This window comes from Hemiscyllium ocellatum, chromosome 1, assembly GCF_020745735.1.
Source record: "Hemiscyllium ocellatum isolate sHemOce1 chromosome 1, sHemOce1.pat.X.cur, whole genome shotgun sequence".
In the NCBI taxonomy this organism is placed as follows: domain Eukaryota; kingdom Metazoa; phylum Chordata; class Chondrichthyes; order Orectolobiformes; family Hemiscylliidae; genus Hemiscyllium; species Hemiscyllium ocellatum.
The window spans coordinates 1,139,784-1,157,083 of NC_083401.1; the positions used below are offsets into that span (position 1 = coordinate 1,139,784).

General features: G+C 47.2%; 1 protein-coding gene across 4 annotated transcripts in view; it reads left to right on the forward strand.

Moving 5' to 3' along the window:
• The window catches only part of LOC132817393 (rhotekin-like), a 146,141-nt gene that overhangs the window by 70,494 nt on the left and 58,347 nt on the right, over window positions 1–17,300 (forward strand). For all 4 annotated transcript variants that reach the window (XR_009644876.1, XM_060827834.1, XM_060827825.1 and 1 more), the window contains exon 7: window positions 4,612–4,706. Coding sequence is in view for 3 of the 4 variants with exons in the window: in XM_060827834.1 (XP_060683817.1) it covers window positions 4,612–4,706 (95 nt within the window). In the remaining variant the exon portion in view is untranslated. The remainder of the gene's footprint in view (window positions 1–4,611; window positions 4,707–17,300) is intronic.

A 17,300-nucleotide genomic window follows, 5' to 3' on the forward strand; every position in this document is an offset into this window, starting at 1 on the left:
AGGTCACTTGTCTTTTTTCCAAATTACAACGAATACAGGGCTCAATCTCCTCAATCTCTCCTCATAAGACAATCCCTCCACATCAGCCTGGTGACCATCCTCAGCCTGGTGACCATCCTCAGCCTGGTGACCATCAGCCTGGTGACCATCCTCAGCCTGGTGACCATCCTCAGCCTGGTGACCATCAGCCTGGTGACCATCCTCAGCCTGGTGACCATCCTCAGCCTGGTGACCATCCTCAGCCTGGTGACCATCAGCCTGGTGACCATCCTCAGCCTGGTGACCATCCTCAGCCTGGTGACCATCAGCCTGGTGACCATCAGCCTGGTGACCATCCTCAGCCTGGTGACCATCATCAGCCTGGTGACCATCCTCAGCCTGGTGACCATCAGCCTGGTGACCATCAGCCTAGCTTGTTTCCAGTATATAACAAGTATATCTTTCCATAGATAAGGAGACAAAAACGGTTCACAATATGCAAGTTGTGGTATGAATGGCAGAATCTCCCTATGTTTATATTCTAATTTCTTTGAAATAAAGACTGACATTCCATTTGTATTCTCTATTTTCCTCTGAACTGGATGCAGCCAACATTTTGAGATTTGTGGATAAGGACTCCCAGATCCTTTTGCTTTGCAGCATTCTGCATTTTCTCCACTTCTCCAGTTATTCTTCCTGACAAAGTGCAGAACCTCACATAATATTCCATTGTCCACTCACTTAATCCCTCTCTCTCCCTTGTAATATTCTTCATGTTATCCTTACCACTTAAACTTCTCATCTGGTTTTGTCATCCTCAGGTTTTCCTTCCAGGGCTGTCTTAGTCCAAGGGCGCCTCTTTGAGATTAGAGAAAATAAAATGTCCTGTATTGCAGAAGTAGAAGTGCAGAACCATGGTCTTCCAACCCAGACCAACCTGGCACCATGCCTCCAGTCCACATCAGGCCCTGGCTACAGACCAGGCCACGATCATGGGTGATGGCTTCAACCTGCCACACTGGGCCAAGGATGCCACGCTAGGCTGGGAGGTCACCCCGGGAGTCTATCATGCTGGGAGACACTGGAGGCTGGAAAAACACTAACAGGGAAATAAAAGAGAAACAAAAAAAGAAGAACAGGTGGACTGTCATCCGCTGCCGCCATCTTGGACTCGAACTGTTACAACTTGCCTGGCCACCATAAGAGAATCATGGATATAAGCCCCAAGGTCCCTCCAATCCTATTCTCCCCTCAAAGCTGGACCATTGGGGCCTGAATTGTCTTTCCAATGTCTTATCCTAAAATGCACATTTCTGTGCGTTGAAACTCATCTGCCAGGTGTCTGTCCATTTGGCCACCATGTCATCTCCTCAGAATTCACTATGGTTCCTACCATGTGTAAATTTAGAGATCTTGCCCTCACCACCCATCTCCAAATTGTTTATATAAATCAGAAAAGGTCCCAACACCAATCCCTGGAGAACACCATGTCTCCAATGTGAGAAATGAGCATCCAAGGAACAGGAAATTCGACGTTTCGGGCAAAAGCCCTTCATCAGGAAGGGCTTTTGCCGAAATGTTGAATTTCCTGTTCCTTGGATGCTGCCTGACCTGCTGTGCTTTAACCAGCAACACATTTTCAGCTCTGATCTCCAGCATCTGCAGACCTCATTTTTTACTCCAATGTAGAAATGCCCATCTATGCAGACTCTCTGTTTCCTATCTTTTAGCCAGCTTTGAATCCATTCTGCCATGACCCATGACCCATTGAACATTTCTAATTTGCTAACAACCTGCCATGTGGTATTGTACCAAGCCTTTCTGAAAGCCCAAATATACAATATCCACAGCACTCCCCTCATCCACTGCCTGGATCACCTTGTCAAAGAACTCGATTAGATTTGTCCGAGGTGCCCTGCCCCTTGACAAAGCTATGCTGACTGCCTAGCATTCATGTATTTTTCTCGGAGTGTATATTTGCCTTATCCTCTCTGATAACCTCCAGCAGGTTTCCCATTATTGATGTCAGACTGACAGCTCTGCAGTTTCCCCGTTCGTAAACAATGGTGTCACATTTGCAATCTTCCGGTCCCCTGGACTAATCCTATATTCATTAGGATATCTATCCAGAAACTGAGAGAATATTCTGGGGACCAGGGCTTAAATCCTGCAAATGGTGGAGTTTGACTTTAATAAGGAATCTGGAACTAAGAGTAAAAAATGAGGTCTGCAGATGTTGGAGATCAGAGCTGAAAATGTGTTGCTGGTTAAAGCACAGCAGGTCAGGCAGCATCCAAGGAACAGGAAATTCGACGTTTCGGGCCAGAGCCCTTCTCATTCCTGATGAAGGGCTTTGGCCCGAAGCGTTGAATTTCCTGTTCCTTGGATGCTGCCTGACCTGCTGTGCTTTAACCAGCAACACATTTTCAGCTCTGGAACTAAGAGCCAAATAATGACTATGAAACCATAGAACTATAGAAATGATACAGTACAGAAGGAGGCCATTTTACCCATCCTGTCCATGCTGACCCAAAGCCACCCACACTCCCTTTCTAATCCCATCTTCCTGCATATAGCCCATAGCCCTGCGACTTGCAGCACTTAAGGTGTGAGTCCAAGTATTTTCTAAAAGAGTTTCGGGCCTCTGCCTCTGCCACCAACTCAGCCAGTGAATTGCTGACACCCTCTATGGAAACATGGTTTTCCACATGTCTCCCGAATTATTCTGCCATTTAGCCTGAATCTATAACCCCTAGTTTTTAAACTCTCTGCTAAGGGAAACCAGTTCCTCCTGCCCACTGTGTCTCTATCTCTGAGCCCTCTCTGTTCGAAGGAAAACAAACCCAACCTCTCCAATCTCTCCTCGTAGCTACAGTTCTTCAGCCCCAGCAATATTCCAGTAAATCTTCTCCAATCTCTCTCAACAGCAATTGCATCCTTCCTATAATGTGGTGACCAGAACTCCATACAGTACTCCAGCTGTGGCCTCACTAGTGTTATATAGGGTTCCATCATTATCTCCTTCCTTTTATATTCCACACCTCTGCCAGTGAGGTAGAGCATTCAATATGCCTTCTTTCCAACCTCATCTACCTATAATGTGACCTTTAGGAACCTGTGTACTTGCTCACCAAAATCTTTCACTTCATCTACTCCTCTCACTGTAGTCCCATTCATTGTACGTTCCTTTTTACTGTTGGCTTCCCTCAATGCATTATCTCACACTTATCAGAGTTGCCACTTTCCTGCCCACTCAACCAATCCATTCATGGGATCTGGGTATCTTTGGTTAGGACAGCATTTATTGCTGAGAGCGTAGTTAAGATCCAACGACATTGCTGTGGGTCAGGAGTCACCTGTAGGCCAGACCAGGTAAGGATGGCAGTTTCCTTGCCTGACGAACAGACATGATTCAGATGGGTTTGTCCGACCTCCCTAAAGGCACTATCTAGAATCGTAGAAATCCTCAAGTGTGGAAAGAGGCCATTCAATCCGTTGCATCAGTACTGGTTGTCCAGAGATTATCCCACCCAGCCCCAGCCCCACTATCATCCCACAATTTCCATGGACAACCCACCTAACCTGCATACCTTTGGACTGTGAGAGGAAACTGGAGCACCCAGAGGAAACCCACTCAGATGCAGGGGGAATGTGCAAAGCACACACAGTCACCTGAGGGTGGAATCAGACCCAAGTCCCTGGCACTGTGAGGCAGCAGTGCTGACCACCATGCCAGCCTATGTCTATCAGAGTTGAACTCCATCTGCCACTTTCCTGCCCACTTCTCCAATCCATCTATATCATTTACACCATCTACTACACTGTCTAGCCAATTTTGGTGTTGTCAGCAAATTTCCCAATTGTGCATTACATTCAAGTCTAAACTGTTAATGTCCAAAATAACAGCAGGGGTCCCAACACTGAGACTTGCAGAACACCACTGGAAACAGCTTTCCATTTGCAAGTGCATCCATTGACTAAGCCAACTTTGAATCCAATTTAACACATTACCCACTATCCCATGGGCTTTAATGTTTCTGACCATACTGCCATGTGGAACCTTGTCAAATGCTTTACTAAAATCCACGTGGATATTATCCACAATATTCTCAGCATTACGGACATTCCAAAGTGAACCCACTCACAGCTCCAGCTCTGAAACAGGTCAGTCAGTAGCTGGAGCTGAACACAGTTCCTGTACATGGAGCTGATTTCCCACATTATACAAGACAAGTGTGCCATGGGTCTGAGGGCTCCCATTGCAATTTCTCTCGAGAATAAGCTAATTACTCCCTTTAAGAGAAATTATTTCAGCTAGGGACCTTCCTTTGTTTAAAACAATTTAATTATAATTGAAAGTCCCGACCTTTATTTCATCTAATATATTATTAATCTACATTTGGAGAGGCAGGGATTGATCAGAAATATCCAGCATGGTTTTGTTCAGTATAACATTCTAAGAGCTGGCACAGAAATGCTCTCGACGACATTGGGAGTCCTGTGCTTCTTGGGACTGAACATATTTACGGTTTTTGTGGTTCTGGAAGCCGGTAAGAAGTGGGGAATCAGGGCACTCTACCGAAATGTCATTTCCTCACAAATTGTTCCTGATTCATTTTTGTTCAATTGCAGGGGTCCTAAATATCATCTATTGGCTCAAACCAGCCTCTCTCTTGCAGCAATCCACAATAATGTCTGCACACAGAGCCTCAATAGGCTAGGAACTGGTATGTACAGCCTTTTACTTTGGTCTTTTCCCATGTCTCCTCTCTTACCAACTCCATCTCACCAATCATCCTTCTCTTTACCTCCTGCAGTCTGTTGCTTTGTGTTTGCATCTGTCTCAATCTCTGTTTATCTCAAAGTTAAAAAATCACACAACACCAAGTTATAGTCCAACAGGTAACAACAGTGACTGCAGATGCTGGAAACCAGATTCTGGATCAGTGATGCTGGAAGAGCACAGCAGTTCAGGCAGCATCCAACGAGCAGCGAAATCGACGTTTCGGGCAAAAGCCCTTCATCAGGAATAAAAGCAGAGAGCCTGAAGGGTGGAGAGATAAGCTAGAGGAGGGTGGGGGTGGGGAGAGAGTAGCATAGAGTACACTAGGTGAGTGGGGGAGAGGGTGGAGTGGATAGGTGGAAAAGGAGCTAGGCAGGTAGGACAAGTCATGGGGATAGTCCAACAGATTTATTTGAAGCACTAGCTTTTGCAGCACTGCTCCTTCGTCACGTAACTATTGGAGCAGCTTATAGGACATTGAATTTATAGCAAAAGATCACAGTGTCATGGAACGGAAACAATGTATTGAGCACACTGGGATTGTCGTGGTTCTGTTCACCGAGCTGGGAATTTGTGTTGCGGACGTTTTGTCCCCTGTCTAGGTGACATCCTCAGTGCTTGGGAGCTTCCTGTGAAGCGCTTCTGTGATCTTTCCTCCGGCGTTTATAGTGATTTGTATCTGCTGCTTCCAGTTGTCAGTTCCAGCTGTCCGCTACAGTGGCCGGTATATTGGGTCCAGGTCGATGTGTTTGTTGATTGAATCTGGGGATGAGTGCCATGCCTCTAGGAATTCCCTGGCTGTTCTCTGTTTGGCTTGTCCTATAATAGTAGTGTTGTCCCAGTCGAATTCATGTTGTTTGTCATCTGCATGTGTGGCTACTAAGGATAGCTGGTCGTGTCGTTTCGTGGCTAATTGGTGTTCATGGATGTGGATTGTTAGCTGTCTTCCTGTTTGTCCTATGTAGTGTTTTGTGCAGTCCTTGCGTGGTATTTTGTACACTACGTTGGTTTTGCTCATGCTGGGTATTGGGTCCTTTGTCCTGGTGAGTTGTTGTCTGAGTGTGGCTGTTGGTTTGTGTGCTGTTATGAGTCCTAGTGGTCGCAGTAGTCTGGCTGTCAGTTCAGAAATGCTCCTGATGTATGGTAGTGTGGCTAGACCTTTGGGTTGTGGCATGTCCTCGTTCCGTTATCTTTCCCTTAGGCATCTGTTGATGAAATTGCGCGGGTATCCATTTTTGGCGAATACCTTGTATAGGTGTTCTTTTTCCTCTTTTTGTAGTTCAGGTGTGCTGCAGTGTGTTGTGGCTCTTTGAATAATGTCCTGATGCAACTTCGTTTGTGTGTGTTGGGGTGGTTACTTTCATAGTTTAGGACTTGGTCTGTGTGTGTGGCTTTCCTGTGTACCTTTGTGGTGAATTCTCCGTTCGGTGTTCTCTGTACCATCATGTCTAGGAATGGGAGTTGGCTATCCTTTTCTACTTCTCTCGGGAATCGGATTCCTGTGAGTGTGGCGTTGATGATCCAGTGTGTGTTCTCTATTTCTGTGTTTTTAATCATTGTAATTTGACCTTTGTAATCATTAAGAACAGGTGACACCTCAGCTCAGACAATGCCTTAAAGGCGCACTGACCTCTACGCCGCTGAAGCTAAATGCCAACTCGAGGACACCTCTTCCTACTGCCCCCTCGACCGTGACCCCACCCCCCCATCACCAAACCATCACCTCCCAGACCATACAGAACCTCATCACGTCAGGAGATCTCCCACCCACAGCTTCCAACCTCATAGTCCGGGAACCCCGCACTGCCCGGTTCTACCTCCTTCCCAATATCCACAAGCCTGACCACCCTGGCCGACCCATTGTCTCAGCATGCTCCTGCCCCACCAAACTCATCTCTACCTACCTCAACACTGTCCTATCCCCCCCAGTCCAGGAATTCCCCACATACATTCGAGACACCACCCACTCCCTCCACCTCCTCCAAGACTTCCGTTTCCCCAGCCCCCAACGCCTCATCTTCACCATGGATATCCAATCCCTCTACACCTCCATCCGCCATGACCAGGGCCTCCAAGCCCTCCGTTTTTTCCTCTCCCGACGTCCCCAACAGTACCCTTCCACCGACACTCTCATTCGTTTGGCCGAACTGGTCCTCACCCTCAACAATTTCTCCTTTGAATACTCCCACTTCCTCCAGACCAAAGGGGGAGCCATGGGCACACGTATGGGCCCCAGCTATGCCTGTCTCTTTGTTGGCTACGTAGAACAGTTGATCTTCCGTAATTACACCGGCACCATTCCCCACCTCTTCCTCCGCTACATTGATGACTGCATTGGCGCCACCTCGTGCTCCCGCGAGGAGGTTGAGCAATTCATCAACTTCACCAACACATTCCACCCTGACCTTAAATTTACCTGGACCATCTCTGACACCTCCCTCCCCTTCCTGGACCTCTCCATCTCCATTAATGACGACCGACTTGACACAGACATTTTTTACAAACCCACCGACTCCCACAGCTACCTGGATTACACCTCTTCCCACCCTACCTCCTGCAAAAATGCCATCCCGTATTCCCAATTCCTCCACCTCCGCCGTACCTGCTCCCAGGAGGACCAGTTTCACCACAGAACACACCAGATGGCCTCCTTCTTTAGAGACCACAATTTCCCTTTCCACGTGGATAAAGATGCCCTCCAACGCATCTCGTCCACATCCCGCACCTCTGCCCTCAGAGCCCACCCCTCCAACCGTAACAAGGACAGAACGCCCCTGGTGCTCACCTTCCACCCTACCGACCTTCGCATAAACCAAATCATCTGCCGACATTTCCGCCACCTCCAAAAGGACCCCACCACCAGGGATATATTTCCATCCTCACCCCTTTCCGCCTTCCGCAAAGACCGTTCCCTCCGTGACTACTTGGTCAGGTCCACGTCCCCCCTACAACCCACCCTCCCATCCTGGCACCTTCCCCTGCCACTGCAGGAACTGTAAAACCCGTGCCCACACCTCCTCCCTCACCTCTATCCAAGGCCCTAAAGGAGCCTTCCACATCCATCAGAGTTTTACCTGTACATCCACTAATATCATTTATTGTATCCGTTACTCCCGATGCGGTCTCCTCTACATTGGGGAGACTGGGCGCCTCCTAGCAGAGCGCTTTAGGGAACATCTCCGAGACACCCGCACCAATCAACCACACCGCCCCGTGGCCCAACATTTCAACTTCCCCTCCCACTCTGCCGAGGACATGGAGGTCCTGGGCCTCCTTCACCGCCGCTCCCTCACCACCAGACGCCTGGAGGAAGAACGCCTCATCTTCCGCCTTGGAACACTTCAACCCCAGGGCATCAATGTGGACTTCAACAGTTTCCTCATTTCCCCTTCCCCCACATCATCCTAGTTCCAAACTTCCAGCTCAGCACTGTCCCCATGACTTGTCCGACCTGCCTATCTCCTTTTCCACCTATCCACTCCACCCTCTCCTCCCTGACCTATCACCTTCATCCCCTCCCCCACTCACCCATTGTACTCTATGCTACTCTCTCCCCACCCCCACCCTCCTCTAGCTTATCTCTCCATGCTTCAGGCTCTCTGCCTTTATTCCTGATGAAGGGCTTTTGCCCGAAACGTCGATTTCGCTGCTCGTTGGATGCTGCCTGAACTGCTGTGCTCTTCCAGCACCACTTATCCAGAATCTGGTTTCCAGCATCTGCAGGCATTGGTTTTACCTTTGTCTCCACAAGGACAGTGCAGTGGTCACTCTCACCGATCCTGTCATGGTCAGATACACCTGCAGCCGGCAGATTGGTGAGGATGAGGTCAGTATGGTTTTCCCTCTTGTTGGTTCCCTCCCCACCTGCCGCAGACCCAGTCTAACAGCGAGGTCCTTTAAGACCCGACCAGCTCGATCAGTAATACTGCTGCAGAGCCCCTCTTGGTGGTGGGACATTGAAATCCCCCACCCAGGGGACATTCTGTGTCCTTGTCACCCTCAGTGCTTCCTCTGAGTGTGTTCAACATGGAGGGGTAATGATTCATCAGCCGAGGGAGGGCGGGACGTGGTAATCAGCAGGGGGTTTCCTTGCTCATGTCTAACCTGTAATAGTTGGGATACAGATAGATACCAGCAACAAAATAAACAAAGGGATCATAGAATCCTACAAAGTCAAAACAGACCATTCAGCCCATCAGGTCACACTGACCCTGCAAAGAATATCCCAGTCAGACCTATCCCTGTAACCGTGCATTTCCCATGGCTGCACACCCCTGGGTGCTATGGATAATTTAGCATGGCCAATCCACCTAAGGTCCTGAAAGCTGAATATGGAGTAAAATGTCAGACTCCAATGTATTAATCTCAGGATTATGCCCAGTGCCACGTGCAGGTGAGAACAGGAGGAAGAGGAAAGGTCAGATGAATGTGTGGCTGGAGCAACAGTGAACCAGGGAGGTCCATCTGCCACCTCTCAGCCCATCTCTGCATCCTGTCAATGTCCCGCTGCAGCCTACAACAGCCCTCTATACTGTCAAAGACACCTCCAACCTTTGTGTCATCTGCAAACTTGCCGACCCATCCTTCAATCCCCTCATCCAAGTCATTAATAAAAATTACAAACAGTAGAGGCCCAAGGACAGAGCCCTGTGGAACACCACTCTCCACAGACTTCCAGGCAGAATATTTTCCTTCTACTACCGCTCGCTGTCTTCTGTTGGCCAGCCAATTCTGTATCCAGACAGCTAAGTTCCCCTGAATCCCATTCCTCCTAACCTTCTGAATGAGCCTACCAAGGGGAACCTTATCAAATGCCTTGTTGAATTCCATATACACCACATCCACAGCTTGACCCTCATCAACTTTTCTAGTCACATCCTCAAAGAACTCGATAAGGTTTGTGAGGCATGACCTGCCCCTCACAAAGCCGTGCTGACTGCATTTAATCAAGCCATGCTCTTCCAGATGGTCATAAATCCTATCCTTCAGAATCCTTTCTAACACCTTGCAGACGACAGACGTGAGACTGACTGGTCTGTAATTGCTGGGGATTTCCCTATTTCCTTTCTTGAAGAGAGGAATTACATTTGCCTCTCTCCAGTCCTCAGGTACGACTCCAGTGGAGAGCGAGGATGAAAAGATCTTCGCAAGTGATGAAGCAATTACATTTCTCGTTTCCCAAAGAAGCTGAGGACAAATCTGGTCCGGGCCTGGCGACTTGTCAATCTTAATGTTTGACAAAATTTTCAGCACATCAGCTTCCTCTATCTCTATCCATTTCAGCATACACACCTGCTCTTCAAAGGTTTCATTCACTACAAATTTCGTTTCTTTTGTAAAGACAGAAGCAAAAAACTCATTTAGGGTTCCCCTACATCCTCAGACTCCACACACAAATTCCCTATGCTATCCCTGATCAGCCCTACTCTTTTTTTGACCGTTCTCTTATTCCTCACATAAATGTAAAATGCCTTTGTGTTCTCCCTAATCCGTTCTGCCAAGCCTTTCTCGTGGCCCCTCCTGGCTCTCCCCAGACCTTTTTTAAACTCCTTCCTCGCCTGCCTGTAATCCTCTAGAGCTGAGCTTGACCCTAGCTTCCTCCACCTTATGTAAGCTACCTTCTTCCTTTTGATGAGAAGCTCCACCGCTCTCGTCATCCAAGGTTCCTTTATCTTACCCCTTCTTGCCTGTCTCAGAGGGACAGATTTATTCATCACTCGCAACAACTGTTCCTTAAACAGTCTCCACATGTCTATAGTGTCTTTACCATGGAACAATTGCTCCCAATCCATGCTTCCTAACTCATGTCTAATCGCATCATAGTTTCCTCTTCCCCAATTAAATATCCTTCCATTTTGCCTAATCCTCCCCTTCTCCATAGCTATGTAGAATGTGAGGCAGTTGTGGTCACTATCACCAAAATGCTCTCCCACCACAAGATCTGATACCTGCCCCAGCTCGTTTCTGAGCACCAAGTCTAGAATGGCCTCTCCCCTCGTCGGCCTGTCAATATACTGAGTTGGGAAACCCTCCTGAACACACTTTACAAAAACAGCTCCATTCAAATCTTCTGCTCAAAGGAGGTTCCAATCAATATTGGGAAAGTTAAATTCCCCCATTACAACAACCCTACTATGTCCACACTTTTCCAAAATCTGCCGACCTATGCTTTCTTCCATCTCCCTGCTGCTATTGGGGGGCCTGTAGTAAACACCTAAAGAGGTGACTGCTCCCTTGCTGTTCCTAATTTCCACCCATACTGACTCGGTAGGCAGATCTTCCTCGACAATGGAAGCTTCTGTAGCTGTGATACCCTCTTCGAACAGTCACCCAGCTTTCTTCTTACTTAGAAGTAACTACTTCCCTGTAACTCCTATCTATCACAGCCTCTGCCCCCCGAATGATCCGAAGTTCATCCAGCTCCCGCTCCCAGTTCCCTAACACAGTCTTGGAGGAGCGAGAGTTGGGTGCACTTCCTGCAGATGTACTTGGATGTTGTCCCTCACCTCAAACATCCTGCAGAAGGGACATTGCTCTCCCTGCACTGCCAACCCTGCTCGTCCCCTAATCACAAAGTAAAAAAGAGATGCTGACCTGCTATCTCCCTGGTGTTTAAGGTTAGAGGAGCTGGTTGGGTGGGAGGCCCTACAAAGGTAGGGGTCTCGGGTGGAGAAGACACTGACTTATATAGCAATAAGAAGTCCCACCTTTCCCAGAAACCTCTGCTCTCTGACTTCAAATATAAAAGCTCAAATCAGTGAGTCACTGCTCCCAGCCGGCACCTGGTGCAATCTCCCTGTCCTGTCCATACCTGACATATTTTTAGATTAGATTAGACTTACAGTGTGGAAACAGGCCCTTCGGCCCAACAAGTCCACACCGACCCGCCGAAGCGCAACCCACCCATACCCCTACATTTACCCCTTACCTGACACTATGGGCAATTTAGCATGGCCAATTCACCTGACCCGCACATCTTTGTGACTGTGGGAGGAAACCGGAGCACCCGGAGGAAACCCACGCAGACACGGGGAGAACGTGCAAACTCCACACAGTCAGTCGCCTGAGTCGGGAATTGAACCCGGGTCTACAGGCGCTGTGAGGCAGCAGTGCTAACCACTGTGCCACCGTGCCGCCCACGGTGCTTCCTTCTTTTTCTAAACCAAACCCTCAATTTCTTTAGCCATCCAGCATTCCCTGTACCTACCAGCCTTCCCTTTCACCCTGACAGGAATGTACTTTCTCTGGATTCTTGTTATCTCATTTCTGAAGGCTTCCCATTTTCCAGCCGTCCCTTTACCTGCAAACATCTGCCTCCAAACAACTTTTGAAAGTTCTTGCCTAATACCGTCAAAATTGGCCTTTCTCCAATTTAGAACTTCAACTTTTAGATCTGGTCTCTCCTTTTCCATCACTATTTTAAAACGAATAGAATTATGGTCACTGGCCCCAAAGTGCTCCCCCACTGACACCTCAGTCTCCTACCCTGCCTTATTTCCCATGAGTAGGTCAAGTTTTGCACCTTCTCTAGTAGGTACATCCACATACTGAATCAGAAAATTGTCTTATATGCACTTAAGAAATTCCTCTCTGTCTAAACCTTTAACACTATGGCAGTCCCAGTCGATGTTTGGAAAGTTAAAATCCCCTACCATAACTACCCCATTATTCTTACAGATAGCTGAGATCTCCTTACAAATCTGTTTCTCAATTTCCCTCTGAGTATTAGGGGGTCTATAATACAATCCCAATAAGGTGATCATCCCTTTCTTATTTCTCAGTTCCACCCAAATAACTTCCCTGGATGTATTTCTGGGAATATCCTCCCTCAGCACAGCTGTAATGCTATTCCTTATCAAAAATGCCACTCCCCCTCCTCTCTTGCCTCCCTTTCTATCCTTCCTGTAGCATTTGTATCCTGGATCATTAAGCTGCCGTCCTGCCCATCCCTGAGCCATGTTTCTGTAATTGCTATGATATCCCAGTCCCATGTTCCTAACCATGTCCTGAGTTCATCTGCCTTCCCTGTTAGGCCCCTTGCATTGAAATAAATGCAGTTTAATTTATGAGTCCTACCTTGTCCCTGCCAGCCTTGACTGTTTGACTCACTTCTGTTCTCAACTGTACCAGTCTCAGATTGATCTCTTTCCTCGCGATCTCCCTGGGTCCCAACCCCCCACCTTACTAATCTTAATCCTCCTAAGCAGTTCTAGCAAATTTCCCTGCCAGTATATTAATCCCCTTCCAATTTAGGTGCAATCCATCCTTTTTGTACAGGTCACTTCTACCCCAAAAGAGATTCCAATGATCCAAAAATGAGAATCCTTCTCTCATACACCAGCTCCTTAGCCATGCATCCTCATCTCCTGCTCTATCCTCCTATTCCTGCCCTCACTAGCTCGTAGCACTGGGAGTAATCCAGATATTACTACCCTTGAGGACCTCCTTTTAAATTTCTGCCTAACTCTCTGTAATCTCCCTTCAGAATCTCAACCTTTTCCCTTCCTATGACGTTGGTTCCAATGTGGACAATGACCTCCTGCTGGCCCCTCTCCCCCGTGAGAACATTCTGCACCCTCTCTGAGACATCCTTGATCCTGGCACCAGGGAAACAACACACCATTCTGCTTTTTCTCTGCTGGCCACAGAAACGTCTGTCTGTACCTCAGACTACAGAATCCCCTAACACAGTTGATCTCTTGGAAGCCGACGTACCCCTCATTGCATTAGAGCCAGTCTCAATACTAGAAACTTGACTGTTCGAGCTACATTCCCCTGAGAATCCATCACCCCCTACACTTTCCAAAACAGCAGACCTGTTTGAAATGGGTACATCCACAAAAGACTCCTGCTCTAGCTGCCTACCTCTCTTACCCTTCCTGGAGTTAACCCATCTATGTGACTGTATCTGAGACTTTCCCCCCTTCCTATAACTGCCATCCATTATATACTGTTGCTGTTGTAAATTCCTCATCGCTTCTGTCTCTCCAACTGATCCACTCGATCTGATAAGATTCACAAACAACAGCATTTATGGCAGATATAATTTGCAGTAAGCCTTAAACTCTCTTTAAACATCTGATAAGAAGCGCATGTCACTCTATCAAAGGCCATTTTTGCTCCTTCACAATCTACAGACCCCGAAAATAACACCGTCTTATTCCTCTACAAAACACTACCCCAAGTTAGATTAATAGTTACGGCTTATTTTTTAAGTTTCATCACGAGACATATCTCAAAAACATATAATCAAGAAAGAACTCACTCTACTCACTCCTGCAGACTTTCTGTAGGCCACTTAAAACAATTAACTTATCTGATTCTGTGCTGTGAACCTCACCCAAACAGTTCCTCCAAGATCAGTTGTGAATTTCGCTGTTTGTTAATTTTCCCAGATGCACTCCGATGTCCAGTGATACACAAATTCAAACAGCAAAGGCAGTAACTGTGCAGGTTCACTCTGGTGTCAGTTTCTTTCTCTCTCTCTCTCTCTCTCTCTCTCTCCTGCACTGACCTCACCATGTGGTTGATAAGCTGCAGAGCTGGGCTGAGAGGTGGCAAATGGAGTTTAATGTGGAAAAGTGTGAGCTGATTTACTTTGGATGGAGTAACAGGGATGCAGAGTACTGGGCTAATGGTAAGATTCTTGGTAGTGTAGATGAGCAGAGAGATCTCGGTATCGACATCCAGCGATCCCTGAAAGTTGCCACCCAGGTTGACAGGGTTGTTAAGGTGCATGGTGTGTTCACTTTTATTGGTAGGGGGATTGAGTTTCGGAGCCATGAGGTCATGTTGCAGCTGTACATAAATTTTGGTGGAGCCTAATTTGAAGTATTGTGTACAGTTCTGCTCACCGTATTATAAGGAGGATGTGGAAGCTTTGGAAAGGGTGCAGAGGAGATTTACTGGGATGTTGCCTGGTATGGAGGGAAGGTCTTATGAGGAAAGGCTGAGGGACTTGAGGCTGTTTTCGTTAGAGAGAAGAAGGTTGAGAGGTGACTTAATAGAGACATATAAGATAATCAGAGGGTTAGATAGGGTGGGCAGGGAGAGCCTTTTTCCTCAGATGGTGGTGGCTAGCATGAGAGGACATAGCTTTAAGTTGAGGGGTGATCGATATAGGACAGATGTCAGAGGTAATTTCTTTACTCAGAGAGTAGTAGGGGTGTGGAACACACTGCCTGCAGCAGCAGTAGATTTGCCAACTTTAAGGGCATTTAAATGGTCATTGGATAAACATCTGGATGAAAGTGGAATAGTGTAGGGTAGATGGGCTTCAGATTAGTTCCACAGGTCGACACAACATGAAGGGCTGAAGGGCCTGTGCTGCACTGTCATGTTCTACATATTCATTAAGGACCTCCCCTACCTTCTCTGACTCCAGGCACAAGCTCACTCCACTACCCCGATCGGCCCTACCCTCACTCTAGCCATCCCCTTGTTCCTCATGTCAGCGTGGAACACCTTAGAGTTTTCCTTAATATTGTCCATTAAAGCTCTTTCATGTTCCCTTCTAGCTTTCCTTAGTCAATTCTTCAGTTCTATCCTGGCTAACTCCCTTGAGCCCTGTCTGATCCTTGCCTCCTCAACCTTGAGGAAACTTCCTCTTCCTTGTGACTAGATGTTCCATATCCTTAGTTGCCTAAGTTTCCTTTCTCCTGCCATCCTGTGCTTGCTCACTGGGACAAACCTACCCAGCTCTATCAGAAAGTGCTTCCTGAATCACCCTCACATTTCCCTGAGAACATCTGGTCCCAATTTAGATGTCCCAGTTCCGGCCTAATAGCATTATAATTCCCCCTCCCCCAATTAAATCCTTTCCCATATCATCTGCTCCTATCCCTCTTCATGAGTATAGTAAAGGTGATGGAGTTGTTGTCAGTGTCACCAAAGTGGTCTCACACTGAGTGATCTGACACCTGGCATTATGAACCAAATCCAATATGGCCTCCCCTCTGGGCAGCCTATCTACATATTGTCCAGGAACCCTTCCTGGACAAAACAGACAATATTCGCTCCATCCAATCTATTTGAACCAATGAGGTTCCAATCAATATGAGGGAAGTTAATGTCACCCACGACAACAGCCCTGTTACTTCTGCATCTTTTTAAAAACCTACCTCCCAATCCGCTCCTCCATGTCTATGTTGCTATTGGGGGGCCCGTAGAAAACTCTGAATAAAGGGACTGCTCCTTTCCTGTTTCGGACTTCAACCCAGACTGACTCAGTAGGCAAACCCTCCTCAACAACCTCCCATTCTGCAGTGACGATGGCTGATCACTGAGCCACTGTATTATTAAACTGGAGGGAGGTCAGGAGAAATTTACCCGGAGGTTACCAGGAATGAAGGGAGGGGACGGTTTTCTTTGTTGTGTTGGAGATTGAAGGATGACTTTATGGAGGTTTATAAAATCACGAGGGGTATAGATAAGGTGAATAGCATGTGCCTCTTCCCTCGGGTGGGCGATTTCAAGACGAGGGGGTATATTTTAAAGGTGTGAGGAGAGAGATTTTAAACAAACCTTGGGGCAGTTTTTTCCCCAGAGGATGGTTTGTGTGTGGAGTGAACTTCCAGACACAGGAATAGATGCAGGTACAGTTACAATGTTTAAAGGATATTTTGTTAAGTATATGAATTGGAAACGTTTGGAGGGATTTGGGTCAAGTGCAGGGAGGTGGGACGAGTTTAGTTTGAGAACATGGTCAGCATGGACTGGTTAGACCAAGGGGTCTGTTTCCGTGCTGTGTGACTCATTGACTCTACAACTATAGAACTTCAGTTCAGCCACATTTGGATTATTGTGTACAGTTCTGGTTTCCACGACCAGAGGTCATAGGTTTAAGATCAAAGAGGAAACGTTGAAAGGAGATGTAGGAGGCAGGAGTTTTCCCCAGAAGCTGGTGAGTGCCTGGAGTGTGCTGCCAGCGATGGTGCTGGAGGCAGATGCAATAATGTTTACAAAGCATCTTGACAGAAACATGAATAGCCAGGGAACAGAGGGATATGGACTGCATGGAGGCAAAAGGTTTTTAACTTTAGAAAGACATCATATAAGTCTGCACAGACTTGGTGGGCTGAAGGGTCTGTTCCTGTGCGGTAGTGTTCTTTGTTCATTTATCATAGTTGACTGAACTATGTGGAGCTAGGGATAGGGGTGCTGTGATGAAGGAGAACAGAAGGTCAATAATGATTATTCTGTCTGAGCCCTTTAGCTCTGCCTTCAGAAATGACAGCGATGCTGTCAGCATTCGAATCAGAGGAGTGTGAAATATTACATCAAGCAAGCAGGATGAGTTTTACCAGGGTGAGATTTGAACTTATATCCCAGGCGATTTTGCTGGGTCTCTTGATTGCTAGCTCAGTATTATTGTTAGTGTGTGGCATCATGAGCCCATCCATAATTGCGCTTGGGAAAGTGGTGAAGAGCTACCTTTTACCTTCTGGGATATTGACACGGTGAAACTGAAGGGACAGCAATATAATCTCAGGTGAAAATGTGTTGCTGGTTAAAGCACAGCAGGTTAGGCAGCATCTCA